This window comes from Nematolebias whitei, chromosome 7 (assembly GCF_014905685.2).
Source record: "Nematolebias whitei isolate Nwh7 chromosome 7, NemWhi1, whole genome shotgun sequence".
In the NCBI taxonomy this organism is placed as follows: Eukaryota; Metazoa; Chordata; class Actinopteri; order Cyprinodontiformes; family Rivulidae; genus Nematolebias; species Nematolebias whitei.
The window spans coordinates 30,226,262-30,240,561 of record NC_056504.1 but is presented as its reverse complement, the minus strand read 5'-3'; the positions used below and the strand labels follow the sequence as shown (position 1 = coordinate 30,240,561).

The following is a 14,300-nucleotide window of genomic DNA, read 5'->3' as shown; positions in this document are numbered from 1 at the left end:
TGAGTCACTTGTGTCAGAGCGTTTTAAATGATTCTTATTTCAGCTTTTAATGGTTTAGCTTTAACAATTTTATTTCACCTTTTATGTTGCTTTTACACTTTAGTCAACTTGGGTTGTTTCAAATGTGTTTTTTTCAAGTTGAATTGACTTGATTGAATCCTCCCAGTTTTTTTCCCCCTTTGTTTTAATATGCAAAATGCGTGGGCTTGGGAAATCCACCTTCTATACTGACAGTTTCTGTGTCACACTTTCTGTGGCGCTGCTCACAAGACATCGTGCCACAGTCGTTAGAGGAGGACTAAAAATGGCTCTGCGCAGTCTGCTTGTCTTATTTTTAGCTTTTAACAAACTTATTATTTATTCAGACGCCTTGAATTGCCGTAAAGGTAAAATCTTCTGTTTTTTTTCTTCTTGTTCTGTGACATGCTGTAGAGTCTGTTCGTTCTTTATCGTGCTTTATAATTAAAGCTTGTTGTTTCTTCTGATTCTGATAAAAACATGTAAAGGTGAAAAAGTACGTGATGATCGAGGTAAAACGTCTTGTGAAGCCTGCCCAGACGGATCTTATCAGCCTACAGAAAATAGTTCTCAAAAGTGCACAGGATGTACAAAGTGCATGGAGGGTAAGACTTAAAACTTTACACCACCATTAATAAGTACTTATATGTGAGCAGAATCAAATTAAACAGAGTCATTATGAAAGATGAGAAGTGACGTTTTCTAAAGTTTGCATGTTTTCTGGCTCCATCTTGCTCTGTTACAGTATTCGCTGATTTTTCTCACAATTTAGCCACTAACCAAGATTGCCTTGCTCAACTGAATGATAAATAAGTGCACACATACCATTAAGATATTTCCAACCACTTTTATTTTCTTCTTATAAAGGAACAAATTCAGTTTTGGCCTTTTGAATATTACACTTTAAAAGAAGGGCTTCCAGAACCTCACCTACAAACTTTGACAGTTTACCAATGAATTGAATAGACGTGTCTTGTGTAAACTTTACAAGCTAACGTCTTGTTTTATTCTCAGGGAGTTATGTCAAAGTGCCGTGCACCAAAGTGAGTGACGCCATCTGCCAGTGTCGTGAAGGATTTGTTCCCCGGTTTGTAAACTCTGCCATGTGCAAGTGTCAGCCAGGATCTGAAATAAAAAACGGGGGTATGTTGCTCAGTCAGAACAGTTTTTCAGCATTCACTTTATAAATATGTTGATTTTATTTAATAAATATTCTTCTTTCTTTTCGTGTCAGTTTGTTCAAAATGCAAAGAAGGATATTTCAGCACAGAAAACAACACCCCGTGTCGAAAATGGAACGAGTAGTGTTAATTTATTTCTTTTTTATTCAATAATCAGCATTCACGAGATGAATCGTTTCAGCTTCAGCTGTATTTATGACTTAAATCTGATTTATCTGTAATCTTTTATTCTAGCTGTAAAGCCACAGGAGTGAAAACGCCTGGAAGTTCAACCTGTGACGTTGTTTGTAACGAGGAGTCAAGCAGTAATCCTCAGTCCTCCACATCTATCAGAAAAACATTTTCCTTATATGTAACAAAGCCTCGTTCACATGAGGGGACTGAAACACTGAATTCTGCCACCACCACTAGTCCCCCACCACAGAAAGACAACGAGAATCCTCCATCTCATTCAAGCAACCACACAGGTTTTCATTGACATCTTTGTGTAAAACCAAAGCTGCCTCTTCTTATGATTACAGAGGATCATAAATCACAGCTGGCTTGTCTGTTTTTCAGATATTATCCTTGTCTGTTTGGGAATAGCTGGACTGCTTGTTTGGGCTGCAATAACCTACAAGATGCACATCATCCTTTGCTACCAGAAGAAGACGATGCAAAGTATGCCGGGAAGTTTCTGGGCTTGGGTTGATAATTTGCAAAACAAGTACAAAAACAAAAATGTTTGGTTTCTATATCAAAATCTATCATTCAGATTTTTTTTAAGTAAGGGTTCTGTGAAGAGTTTATGCACAGTTAGTATCTTACCTGGTGCAGATTTCTTATTGAATATTCTCAGTTTGAAGAAATGGAGATGAATTCTGACTGCAGTAACAAGATTATCTGTTTATAACCAAAGTAGATTGCTGCCAATTTAAAATATATCCCTCGTTTATCTCGGGGAATCTGTACCCTGAAACCCCCTGATAAGTGATAAACCACAAAGTAAGAATAGTAGTACAAGTAATAGTAGTAGTAGTTTAGGAAGGCGTTTTAAACCCTTCCCAAACTCTTGCAATGTTCGAAACCATGTTTCTAAACTCTAAACGCTCTAAAAGTCCACATGATTTCAGCTCTGCCTCCGGCTGCACTCTCGGCCACACCCACTGCACTCCGCAGCGGAGATCAGCTGATCAGCTGCAGGAGGAGGCTTCTCCCACAGCTGTGGGCTGCACACAGGTGCTAAATCATTTAAAATTATTTATTTTAAATAAAATTCCATGCCGATCGTGCAGCTCATCCGTCAATCAGCCATTGTGTGTCATGACCAATCTTACTTTGAAAAACTGCAATATAGCGAGTCCGTAAAAAATGAACTGCAAAATAACGAGGGACTACTGTAATCTAAACAATTTTTATAGCAGTTTATACAAACACTTTCAGTGAACCTTTACACTAGGGTCAACGTTCCGTAGCATGACTATTTACAACGAGTTTAATAATTATTTCCAAGCTCAAATAGCACGATTAGCAGTTAGCTGTGGAATTCCAAGTGCAGCCTCCCTGCAGAAATATAATTTGTTTTGCCAGAGTAGTTGTGTAATGTAAAATATGTAAAAATAACCTTGATCTAAATGTTAAGAGCATTCCCACAAACCAAACCCTGGTTAGTCTGGTGAAACATGGTGGAATATTTTAAACGTGTGAAATATGCTTTGCACATGGAAAACTTGATTTTGGAACATTTTTAACACATTCATGTGATCACATGTACAAAAACGGTTTACCTGTATGTCTTTTCTGCGAGGGATGGATATTTTACACATCTAACAAGATTGAATCCTCAGGCCAGGTCAAGGTCAGGTCCTTTGGATCCAGAGGACGTGACTCAACCTCTGGATACTGAACATGCATCAGGACACATCTGCACTTCATTCTTTTTTTTACCTTTTAGTTTCACTAAAATTGGTTTGAAAAGACACAATAAGTTTTTAAAAAAAAAATCAAAACAACAGTGATAAAATGTGTTATGAATGTGTTACTTTTACTTTATCTTGCTTTTGTTCACATTTTAATCTTTTGCTTGCAGCCAGTGACTCGTTGTGTCGGAGGCCCGTGGAAGAAAGCGGTGAAAGCAGTGAAACTTCTGTCAAACTCAATCTGGAGCCCTGAGGTGAAACTTTTCCTGACACCTGTTCCTCAAATAACGCTGTGACCTTTCAGACCAGATAAACGTCATCCGATCACTTGACACTTCCTTAAATTGTAAGTTGCATGTTAGACATCCATCAGAGAAATGGTCTGGTGTGTTTTCAAACTGAACTGTGGTCAATATTTGACCTGTCTTTCTTCTGTTCTAACATAACATAGAGTACTGAGTAAGGTCTGAATCTGTATTTATACCTCACCTGTACAAACTGAAACATCATTCAAACATTTATTCTCTTGTTTTATTTTGGTTTGAAACAGATTTCTATGAGGCCATTATCGTAATTTCATATTTTTAACTGTTATGGCTGAGACATCAGGCAAATCCTGTTAAAATGTCTATGTTCATGTTTTCCCTGCTGGTTTTGTAAACCTCATGACATTATATAATGAAGTATAATCTAATAGGGCAATAGGACAAGTCTGAGAAATGTACAGTATGAACAATACTGAAGTTTAATCAATACATTCTTATCAGCTGCTGAAAACTATTTTACCTTTTCTTTGTGGTGCCTTCAAGGCTCTGTTTCTGTTCTGTTTGCTCAGACTTTTCCATCTGTTCTGTTCAGCAGACATGATAAGAACAAAAAAACATGTTTTTTATGGTTTGTGGGTTGGGGAAATACCAACTTGAGCAAAACGAGCCTCTTGCTTTCCCACTGAGAAATGCCTCCACTTTTTTGTTTTTTAAGTTCTTGTTCTGCCCTTTGGAAACAGTGATGCCATAAATGTGAGCACTTTCATGTTGGTTTTCACTCACCGGAGAGAGATTTATCAGACTAGGACAGTCAAAGTGTTGCCTCTTTATTTTCTCTTTTCCATTTCACAAAGAAACCAGAACTTTCTGAGCATCTGACTGACTCTGAGTTGTAAAATCTACCAGAAACAAAAAAGATTCACTCCTACATAAATGCCTAATATTTTAAGTTGGTTGTAAATATTCAAATAAATATCTAATTATAACAAAATAAAAACACTGCTAAAAATGACAGTCCATATATCCTTCAATCACATTCCAGTCTTTTTATGTAACACTTCAATGTCTTTTAGAGTAACATTTACTGCCAAGTAAGTGCACAAGATGTCTAACACATTGTTACTTATCCGTTTGATAAATTACCATCAGCTAGTATTATTGATGCTCATGCACGAGTGTGTAAACACTTATCTCTTCTGGTGCAAGCCTAAAAGCCTCAGCACGTGTTGCAGATGGAGTAAACAGAGGAAACCGTCCATGCAGAAATAGTAAATGTCACAATCCAGGAAGTTGGTGAAAAGTTTCAAAGAAATTCAGCCTCCCTTCCACGCAGCGACACTGCAGGGAGTTGTAGAAACTGCTCAGCTGTGAAGTGACTTACCAGCACCTGATGATAATCATCACACAACCAGTACACGTCTTTTAGTGGTTTTTCTTATTTGATATTTTACATATGTAAGGGTATTTTATATCTGCACTGTGTGAGTGTTTGTAATAATTAAAAAGGTCGTATTCTTTGTCAAACTCACTTTAAGAGTTGTTTTCTGGCAGTCATTTGTAAAACCATGTCAAAGGATAAACAGTTATTGTTTTTCTTTGGGTTTTGATCCTTTTTATTTTTTGTTTGCATTTATGAACATATCAAAATGATGTATTATGTTTAATTTTATGTTCAACATTCTTTACATTTAGTTCCTTTATTAATAATGCTATTTTTTTGTTACAATTGGCTAAGATAAATAAAAAAAGTATTTTTTAAATTAAAAAAATTACACATTTCACGTCTAGTTTGATATTTTGTTTTGTCCCAATACCTCGAGATTAATCTAAATGTTTTTCCAATAAGATATTTTTTGTATGCCAGTTTTCTTAGTTGTAAATTGTATTTATCTGTTTTTTCAATAAATATCTACATTTTAACATTTAATTGTCCTAATTATTTAGTGGACTGTATGGAATCTTCTGAGGAACCTTATACAGATCAAATAAATTAAAGTAGGATATCCTTGACCTATTTTTAGTTTGAGATTTGTATTTGTTTTGGTAAATTAAACAAATAAAAGACATGTTCTTTCACCCATCACCTTTTATGCCAGAGTTTTAGGCTAAGATCATCTTATTCTGAGAAGTGATGGAGACGTAGCTGTTTTTGTCAAACCTCGAAAATAATTTTTGCAAAGTCTCAAGCAATACTGAATGACATCGCTCTTATTGTGTACTGTGATGACTCTCAGCTACCACCACCTCAAACTTGAGCTCATTATCTGTAAAACTGCCTGAATTATAGCTATTTTTGTGCTAATTAATGTTGATTAACTGGGGAAGCCATCTTGAATTGGATTAGCCACAAATGTTCAGTTGTTGGTGAAAACGCTACCAATTACTTTCTGAAACGTTCATTAAACTCCATTCAGTGGGTCATAAGATATTTTGCAAACAAACAAACAAACCAAGAAGACTCTAAAAGTTAATGCTGGAGTTTAAGACAAAAATCTTGCTCAAAGAGCAGCTCTTATATGTTGTCAATGACTTTTAGCTAAAACTGCAGCAAATCTTGGTGCAAAATGTGTCAAATGAACTAATTTATAGTAATTTTTTGTGTTGGGATAATCTTAAACTGGACTGACTCCAAGATGCAATCAGTTTTAGATTTACATTTAATAAATATTGCATGAAAATTTTAATAAAATCTGTTTAGTTGTTCATTTTGTTACCAGACAGGGAGAGTTCACTCTGAATAGTTAATGGCAAATTTTAAACAAAGATCTTGTACAATCTGTTAATGTTCAAAACGTGTTGGGGATCAGTCTCAGCTACTTCTACTTCAAAGTTTATGTCAATTTCTGTAAAGTTGACAGTTTGAGCTATTTTGTGTTTTTTTTTATGTCAGTTGTCTTTGGCAAGCTTTAAGTTGATTCCAAAAGTTATAAATCCGATAATGTCTCGTGAACCATGAGACATTATCACATTATCACTAATACTGTATCTCAGCATGACTCTTAGTGCATTAAATGGCACATTTTAACCTTTGCTCTTCCATTGGTAGTAACTGCTCCTGCACTTTTCCCACACTATGTATCTTTAGGTAACACACGTGGGAGTTTTAGCTGTCGATTTTGCCCTTTGTGGCGTTACGATGACGAATTTCACTGTCTACCGTGGAGGGCTACGTAAATACAAATCAGGGGTTACGTCACATCCTGTTGGAGCTGTCAGCCATATCCCCGTATATGTGTTGTGCTTATGATCGTGAGAAACACACACAAGTACCTGTCTTTGGTTTTGTTGGTGGTGTAGCCACACCGTGTGGTATCTGAACAAGTGCAAATTTATCTGGGTGATGTTAATGACATATCAAAGCAACACATGACTTGGTGTTACTTCTTTGTGTTGTGGCTGAATAACATCACTACATACAGAATCTATGCAAATACGAACACGAGCAGTTTTAAAGATTTTCTGTCCGAAGTTTATAGAACCAACCAGTCATGTCAGTCAAAATACGTGGCTAAAAAAACCTTTCAGAATGACTCAAACCTGACATGATCAGAGATTTTGATAGCAACAGAAACAGAGCTGTAAACAGTGATTATAATCTGTTGTTTATTTTCACTTCATAACATGTCAGAAAATATAAAATCTTATTCTCTCACAATTATTTAGAACTTGCCAGTGAGATAATTTAGTTTGATTACACAGCATGCTTCTTACACCAGGAAACCCCAAACTTCATCCTCCACATGTACAATAAATGTCTGTCAGACCACACCGTGCGTGGGGTAGCACAAAGGCTGCACAGAGCAGTATCACACTCAGACTTCTGCACCAATATCACTACATCAACAAGTTCATTTCATTTTGTTCAGTCTAAATTAGGTGAGCCAAAGACTTTCTGCAAGGATTAACACATTAATTTTCAGTAGTTCATAAATATTATTGCCTCACCTTCACATGACCTTTTTTTTTACCCACTTTGTCCTGTTCCACGTTGGGAGTGGTGGTGTAGTGTGGATCCCTCTCCAGTCCACCAGCTAACTTGAAGTCTTCCAGTCATGCAGAAAAACTCACATCTGAGGTCAAGGGGCGACTCTAGGATCAGACCTTTTGGGGTGCATCCATTCATCCATTATCTTTACTCACTTCTTGCTTTTCGGGTCGCGGGGGGTCACTGGTGCCCATGTCCAGCCATCACTGTGCAAGAGGCGGGGTACACCCTGGACAGGTCTCCAGTCCATCACAGGGACACATAGAGACAAATGAGACAAACAACCACTCTCACTCACACCTAGGGACAATTTAGAGTTACCAATCAGTCTAACATGCATGTTTTTAGTCTGTGGGAGGAAACCGGAGTACCTGGAGAAAACCCATGCATGCACAGAGAGAACATGCAAACTCCAGCCAGAAAGACCCCCAGCTGGGATTTGAACTGGGGTGACCTGCTCGCTGAGAGGCGGCAGCTCTACCAGTTGCGCCTCCGTGCTGCCCGTTCTTAACCCCCAGTACTGACAATGGCTCTTACCATGAACAACACACCCCATGGTGGGATTTGTGAGAAGTGCATAAGGTTACGGCACCTGGTATTCCCAGACATTCTCCCATCCAAGTACTAACCAGGCCCGACCCTGCTTAGCAGATGAGATCGAGCGTGTTCAGGGTGGTATGGCTGTAAATGAGGACCTCAGTCACAAATAGAACTTTTAAAGGTTCATATAGGAAACAAAGAATAAACTTGTGCAACCAAAAGTTGCAATATATTTATTTACATAAAAACACACAAAACAAAGCACAAAGAACTTTAAGTATTGTAGTGAGTCACGTGGGTACGTGTCACTTGTTGTATGACAAATATATGTGGTATATATTTATGCATACTTTTCACGAGTTCTTCATTTTTCTGACTGTAATGTCGTGCATTGAATTTTAACAGAAATGCGAACGAGAGACGTTATTACCTTTGACCCATCAAATGAATGGAGTCATTTATTTTCAGAATCAAAGTTTAACATCAAACATTTACATTAATTTGGCAAAATATGAAAATAATAACAGACAGTTTCACAAATAATGAACTTCAAATCACTCGGCGGTGATTTGAGGACTTTGCTTCAGATATTTCTAAAAATATCTGTACTGATTGATGAGAGAGAGGTGAGTTTAAGAGGAAATTGAGATTTATCTTACAGAGGAATATGTGAGGGAATTTAATCTGTTTGACCAGAAATTGCACGCTCCCATCAGGTATCTCAGCTTATCCCAGGTACACTTTAGTCGAAGAAGAAACCGTTACCTTGTTGACGATAGATCACCTCAGTAAGAACCTTCAGACTGATATCAGCGTCTCCGTTGAGAACAGCTAAAATCCTTGGAGAGTCGTGCGTGGTTAGCTCAAAACAGAATTATAATCCCAAACGTCTCTGGATTCTCGGCAACTCTGACTCTTCATTGTCAGCAGCCCTCAGACTCTTTCAGATCTTCTCAGACTCCAACTCCAAAACTCTCCATAACTCTAACTCTGGAATCTCTTGGAACCGACTGCACTCCTCACCATTCCAACTCTCTAACAGAACCGGGAAGTTCTCACATTTTAAATGAGTTTACTTCCGGGTTTACTTTAGAGCTTTCTGATTCGTGGATGGACCAGAAAGAGGAGTGGTTTTGACGTAAGGTGTTTATCAAAAGTCGAGGTCAGGGAATGAAATTTGTTTAACAACTGACAGAGAGATTATTGCAAAAAGCAGACTTCGTGGAGCCAACTCTTGGTAATCTTCTGAAAAAGTTTAAACATGACATTTCTTCTTCAGTAAACATTTAGTTGACCGAAGCTTCAACTTTCACACACTTACGACTTGGCTCATTTCAGACAGAAAATCAAGAAATGCATATTCAGGTGATTTCTTCTTTGAATGAGGAATAAAAATCATTACTTACTGTTTATGTAAAATAAAAATGAGTAGTTCTTTTCAACCTGTAAGCATTGAGTGAAACTAACACAATTTGATTATCAAAACATTTGTAAGACAGTAATGATTATAGAGGATTGTCTTTTCTGCTTGATTAATTCAAGAAAGAAAGTCATCAGATGGCTCAGACTTATTCAGATCAATGAAAATAACAGTCTCTGTCCATCTGGTAGATTTGAGGTCATCAGGGTCAGATGAGGTCAGATCATCAGGTCATCTAGTTCACTACAGTATTAACCTTTAAATTAACAATTAAGCATACAATGTAATTATGACAAAAAAAATGGAAGATTTACCTGCAGTTACCTTCGTACAGATGAACATGTGGTTCTTCCTGGTTATCACTGTCATATTCAGCTGCCAGTCTTTATCCATCTTTTACATTTTTCCAGTTTTTCAGTTTAGGTTTTGGAAATGAAATAAACTGTATTCCACCCTTTAAACATTCAGGGTAATGCTGTATGAATGACATGTTCCCTACTGACAACGTTTTATCATTTTTTTTCTGATGATGTTTCATGAAATCCCTTTGACCGCAAAGCGTTCGTAATGCAAAACTCGGACAATGTAGTTGAAGGAAAAGGGAGTGCAGCTCCTGCAGGTAAGGACACTTCAGGACAAATTGAGATCACTGATTGGTCAACTGCTGATAAGCTCACTGGACTGATTGACAGGTGCCATAGAGGATCTGACTCGGGCAAAAAAATCACAGATTTTACTGGCCCGTTTAAGTGTCATCATTTAATCTGTATTTTTTCCAAATTTATTCAGTATTTTTGGTGAATCTGTTTGATAGCTGAGTTTTCTTACAAAGAGGCTAAGATCACCACTGCTGAAGTCTATTTAGAATGTCACACTTTACCTAACTTGCATGCTTTATGAAGGTGGTAGGAAATTGAACTAACTGGAAAAAACATATGCATGTTGTGTGCAATAAGCCCCCAAATGAGAATCAAACCGAAGTCCGTTTTGCTGCGAAACAAGTGTTAGCCATCATGCAGTCCACATGATACCTTCCTCTAATACCCCAGTCTTATGACTTTCTGCCAAATTTATAGTTCAGATCCGAATGCTCTCAGCTGGAAGAGTCAGGGAGAAGTTTTCATGGATCCGTCACGCTAACAGCTATTAAGACAGGGCCAATTACAAAGCTGATTTCAGCCATGTAAAACAACGCAAATATCAAAACTTTCTAGCAGTTCAAGTGAACAATAGATTTTTACCCAGATTTCTTTAACATCAGAGAGTTCCCAAGACTGTGGTACAGCGTCGTAGTAGAGCTGCGGCGTAGTAGAGCTGCTGCCTAGCAGCGAGAAAGTCACAGGAATGCATCCCGGCCTGGGACCTTTCCAGGTGGAGTTTAAATGTTTAGTCCATGCAGACATGGGTTTCTCTGGGTACTCTGGTGCCTTCCCACAGACCAAAAACATGCATGTTAGGTTCATTGGTAACTCTACATGGTGTGAGTGAGAGAGTAAATGGTTGTTTGTTTCGTTTGTCTCTTTGTGGCCCTGAGATGGACTTGCGACCTGTTGAGAGTGTACCCGCCTCCAACACAGTGACTGCTGTACATAGGCACCAGCGACCTCTGTGACCTGGATAGGAGAAGTGGGTAAAAGATAATGAATGGATGGATGGAAGTTAAGAGGACCGGGTACTGTATGCTTAACATGTTATGCTTTGAGTTTGTGTTTCAGACAAGACGTATTAGACCACAAACTCTGTTCCAACATGGACTTGTTTACAAAAGGGTCTGATTATGAAAGTTTACAGCAGAGCATTCACTTGAAAGACAAATACATTTTTGAGGTTTGAGTAGTTTTACATAGCAAATATTTACTCTGGAATAGAGGTCGTCCACTGATTAGCCAATAGTTTGATTTTTCTTTAAAATTTTCTACTGATTCTTCAAACTGAGTCTGTTCAAACTGTTGCCTTTAAAATGGTGCATAAAGGTGAATTATTCTGATGGTTGCAAGAAGCTTCTTTATGTTTTTAAAACATTTCTTTCATTGGGGTTACTAGAATCTAAAATTAAACCTGATCAAAACATTACAATTATTCTTATATTAGTTTTTATTTTTCCTTGCTTGACATTAACTACTGTACATATTTTCCATGCACCAATGCACAAGTGCACACGCATTCGTAGTTGATGCAAAAAGTATAGAAACCTCTTTCTTGTTTTCTGCAAAACTGTGAATCTTAACAGTAAATCTATGGTTTGTACTGGCAGTTCTGAACAACATAGCCTCCACCAAAGAAAGATGCTTGGGTTGCAGAGATTTTATCCCACTTGAACCTTATCATAACTGTAAGAACTTGTTTTCGTGTGCCCACAGAAATGTTTTAATGAGATGGCCATGTAGGGGCCCCTGTTAATCCATGGGTGGCACACCAAAATCAATAGCCTTTTTTTTCCCCAGAAATTCTATCATGTTGTTGTTGTAAAATGGCAATTTTAAAAATTTGACAGAATGCAAGTTAAGGAATTGCCATTAAGTGGACCTGAGTTTCTTATTTTGCAGGTGAGATTTATGATTATATGATGTTCACAAACCATTTGGAGTTCCTCAGTGGTCCAGTTTTAATGTGCTATGTGTCTTTACATATGAATGGAATGTCCTTTTTGGCTTTAGTCAAATTTGGCTTTTTGTCTTTTTCCCTAAAAAAGTAAAATGCTTGTGTTTAATTTAAAGGGACACATTGAACAAAGCATTTACTAGAAACCAACTTTCTCAAGTTTAAAACCATCACCTAATTATATAAAAAAATAAAATAATAAAAAACATTTGATTTGCTTGTTGCTGTGAACTTTTGTGAACAAAAATATGTTATTATAAATGTCCAAGACTGGGAATAAAAATACAAAAAAAAGCTAAATTTGTATTTATATAAAGATTATAGGCACCGAACCTCCTAAGACTTTGTATCCTAATGTTGAGGATGCTGGTTTTAGACTGTGTTCATATTCAGAGGAACTATAAATTTTAAGTTAGTTTTTATTTTAAATGAAACATATATTTTTATTTTAACACCTAGCTGCTCAAAAATAAATGAATCTTTTTATGTGTATATGTTGCTATTAATCCTAAATAGCTAGGGGAAATAAAAAAAAATGCACTAAGCAACAGAGTGGTACTCAAGAAAAGAAAACATGTCTGGTAAAGGTGGGCAGTGGAGGAGATTACCATAATTTTAGAGGTAGCCATTATGCCCTCCACTCTTGGTGGTACCTAGCCCCAGTTAATATTCCTTTTATTTGTTTTATGACTCCTTGGCTCGGACATGCAGAAGATGTGCCTTCTTTCAGAGGGTACTGCAGCACATTCAGCGCCCTTAGTTCCCACAGACTTGCACTTTATTGCCACAAAAAGGCATTTTAAAAATCTTAGTGATCTACAAACCAGAGTAGACCAGTTTCATGACTTTTGAATTAAACAAAGTTCAACAAAAGTGCTTAAAAAATACTCATGAAAAATTATCATAGCCTTAAGGTGGGCAGCAATATGAAGCTGTGGTTAGAACAGTCTCTTCACAGCCAGAAGGTCACAGTTTCACAACCAACCTGGTTCGGGCCATTCTGAGTGGAGTTTGCATACTCTCTTTGTGCATGCATGTTTCTCTGGGTGCTCCAGTTTTGTCCTACAGTCCATACACATGCATTTTAGGTTAGGTGACAACTCTAATTTGTCATTAAGTGGGAATGGTTGTCTGTCTTCATGGGGCCCTTTGATTGACTTGTTACCTGTCCAGGTTGTACGCCGCCTCTCGAACAATATGACCGCTGGAGATCAGCACCAGCCCCCATGAACCAAAAATGACAAAGCAGGTAACAAAAATGGATGAATGACTTGTTTATATTTTATCCAGGCAATGAGTTTTATGCAAAAAGTGCCCACTATAATAAAAACTAAGTTAAAATGTCCAACATATTAGAACTTATTCATTTAAAATATGGTTCATGTGCAATAAATGGAAACTTCTAAATGCTTAACCTAACATGCACAACATTATTATTGATTATTATTAATTATTAATTGTTGTTTGTAATATTGTAAGTCCAACATAACAGATTCATGTTAAATTCAAGTAAACAAAATAATAACCAACTCAATATGTAACTCATCTCAAACCGTTTTCTTGTTTCTCTGAATCTTGTAGTCACAAGTGGTCTTTCATTTCCTGCACGGAGTTTACTGTGAAAACCAAAGTCACTGACGTCAGAGAAAAGCCAATATAAAAACCAAGAGACACGTGTCAAGACACTGATCACCATGACTCAACTCGGCGTCTCGGTGGCATTCTTCTTTGTGTGTCTTCTGAGTTCCTGGACTGTGGCACAAACTACAAGCTGTGGTGCTTCACAGATAATGATAGATCAACGGTGTTGCAACATGTGCCCACCAGGTAAGCACTTAATAATATTCACTTGTTAAAAATAATAATTAGTGCTTTGTATTAATCTGCTGTTTATTCAAATGTGAACATTATATGTCTGAAATATTTTGATTTTCTTTGTATGTTTGTGTTAAGTTTAGACTTAAACGGATGCTATTTGTGTTTTTTATTTGAAAGGTACTTTCATGGGGAAGTTTTGTTCTGAGAAAGGTCAAACTATCTGCAGCCCCTGCACAGAGGGGTCCTACTCGGATAAATACAACATCTTCGACCGCTGTGAGCCATGCCAGACATGCCAACAAGGTAACACTCAGCTTGATCATCTCAAAGAATAAAGATGGACATGTTGTGGTTGGAATTTCTCTTCATTTATTGTACCTCTCTACAGGTTATGGTAAGAAGTGTACAAAAACCACAAAGGGCACCTGTTCTTGTCGCTCTGGTTTCCTGTGCTCTAACAGCCTCTGCTCAGCTTGTGAAGAAAACAAATGCATCAAAGGGGAAAACCTAATAAGGACAAGTGAGAATCTATCTATCTATCTATCTATCTATCTATCTATCTATCTATCTATC

The 14,300-nt window shown here is 37.2% G+C and overlaps 2 protein-coding genes across 2 annotated transcripts in view; both read left to right on the top strand.

Annotated features, from left to right (window-relative positions):
- Positions 1-304: 304 nt before the first annotated feature.
- Positions 305-3,350, top strand: si:ch73-361p23.3 (tumor necrosis factor receptor superfamily member 4). The gene is made up of 7 exons (XM_037679358.1): positions 305-386; positions 507-623; positions 1,033-1,161; positions 1,253-1,319; positions 1,434-1,666; positions 1,758-1,859; positions 3,268-3,350. The coding sequence occupies exons 1-7, from the start codon at positions 305-307 to the stop codon at positions 3,348-3,350; spliced, it is 813 nt and encodes a 270-aa protein (XP_037535286.1).
- Positions 3,351-13,603: 10,253 nt separating this feature from the next.
- Positions 13,604-14,300, top strand: part of LOC119412762 (tumor necrosis factor receptor superfamily member 3-like) — a 3,671-nt gene continuing 2,974 nt past the window's right edge. Inside the window, exons 1-3 of the mRNA XM_037679799.1 lie at positions 13,604-13,736; positions 13,905-14,030; positions 14,116-14,247. Coding sequence (XP_037535727.1) covers positions 13,604-13,736; positions 13,905-14,030; positions 14,116-14,247 — 391 coding nt within the window. The remainder of the gene's footprint in view (positions 13,737-13,904; positions 14,031-14,115; positions 14,248-14,300) is intronic.

Bases quoted from the DNA above. Each gene is read 5' to 3' on its own strand.
- si:ch73-361p23.3 (XM_037679358.1), top strand. From the start codon at position 305: ATGGCTCTGCGCAGTCTGCTTGTCTTATTTTTAGCTTTTAACAAACTT. The intron at 1,162-1,252 runs GTATGTTGCTCA...TTTTCGTGTCAG, and splicing joins ATCTGAAATAAAAAACGGGG to TTTGTTCAAAATGCAAAGAA. The intron at 1,320-1,433 runs GTAGTGTTAATT...CTTTTATTCTAG, and splicing joins CCGTGTCGAAAATGGAACGA to CTGTAAAGCCACAGGAGTGA.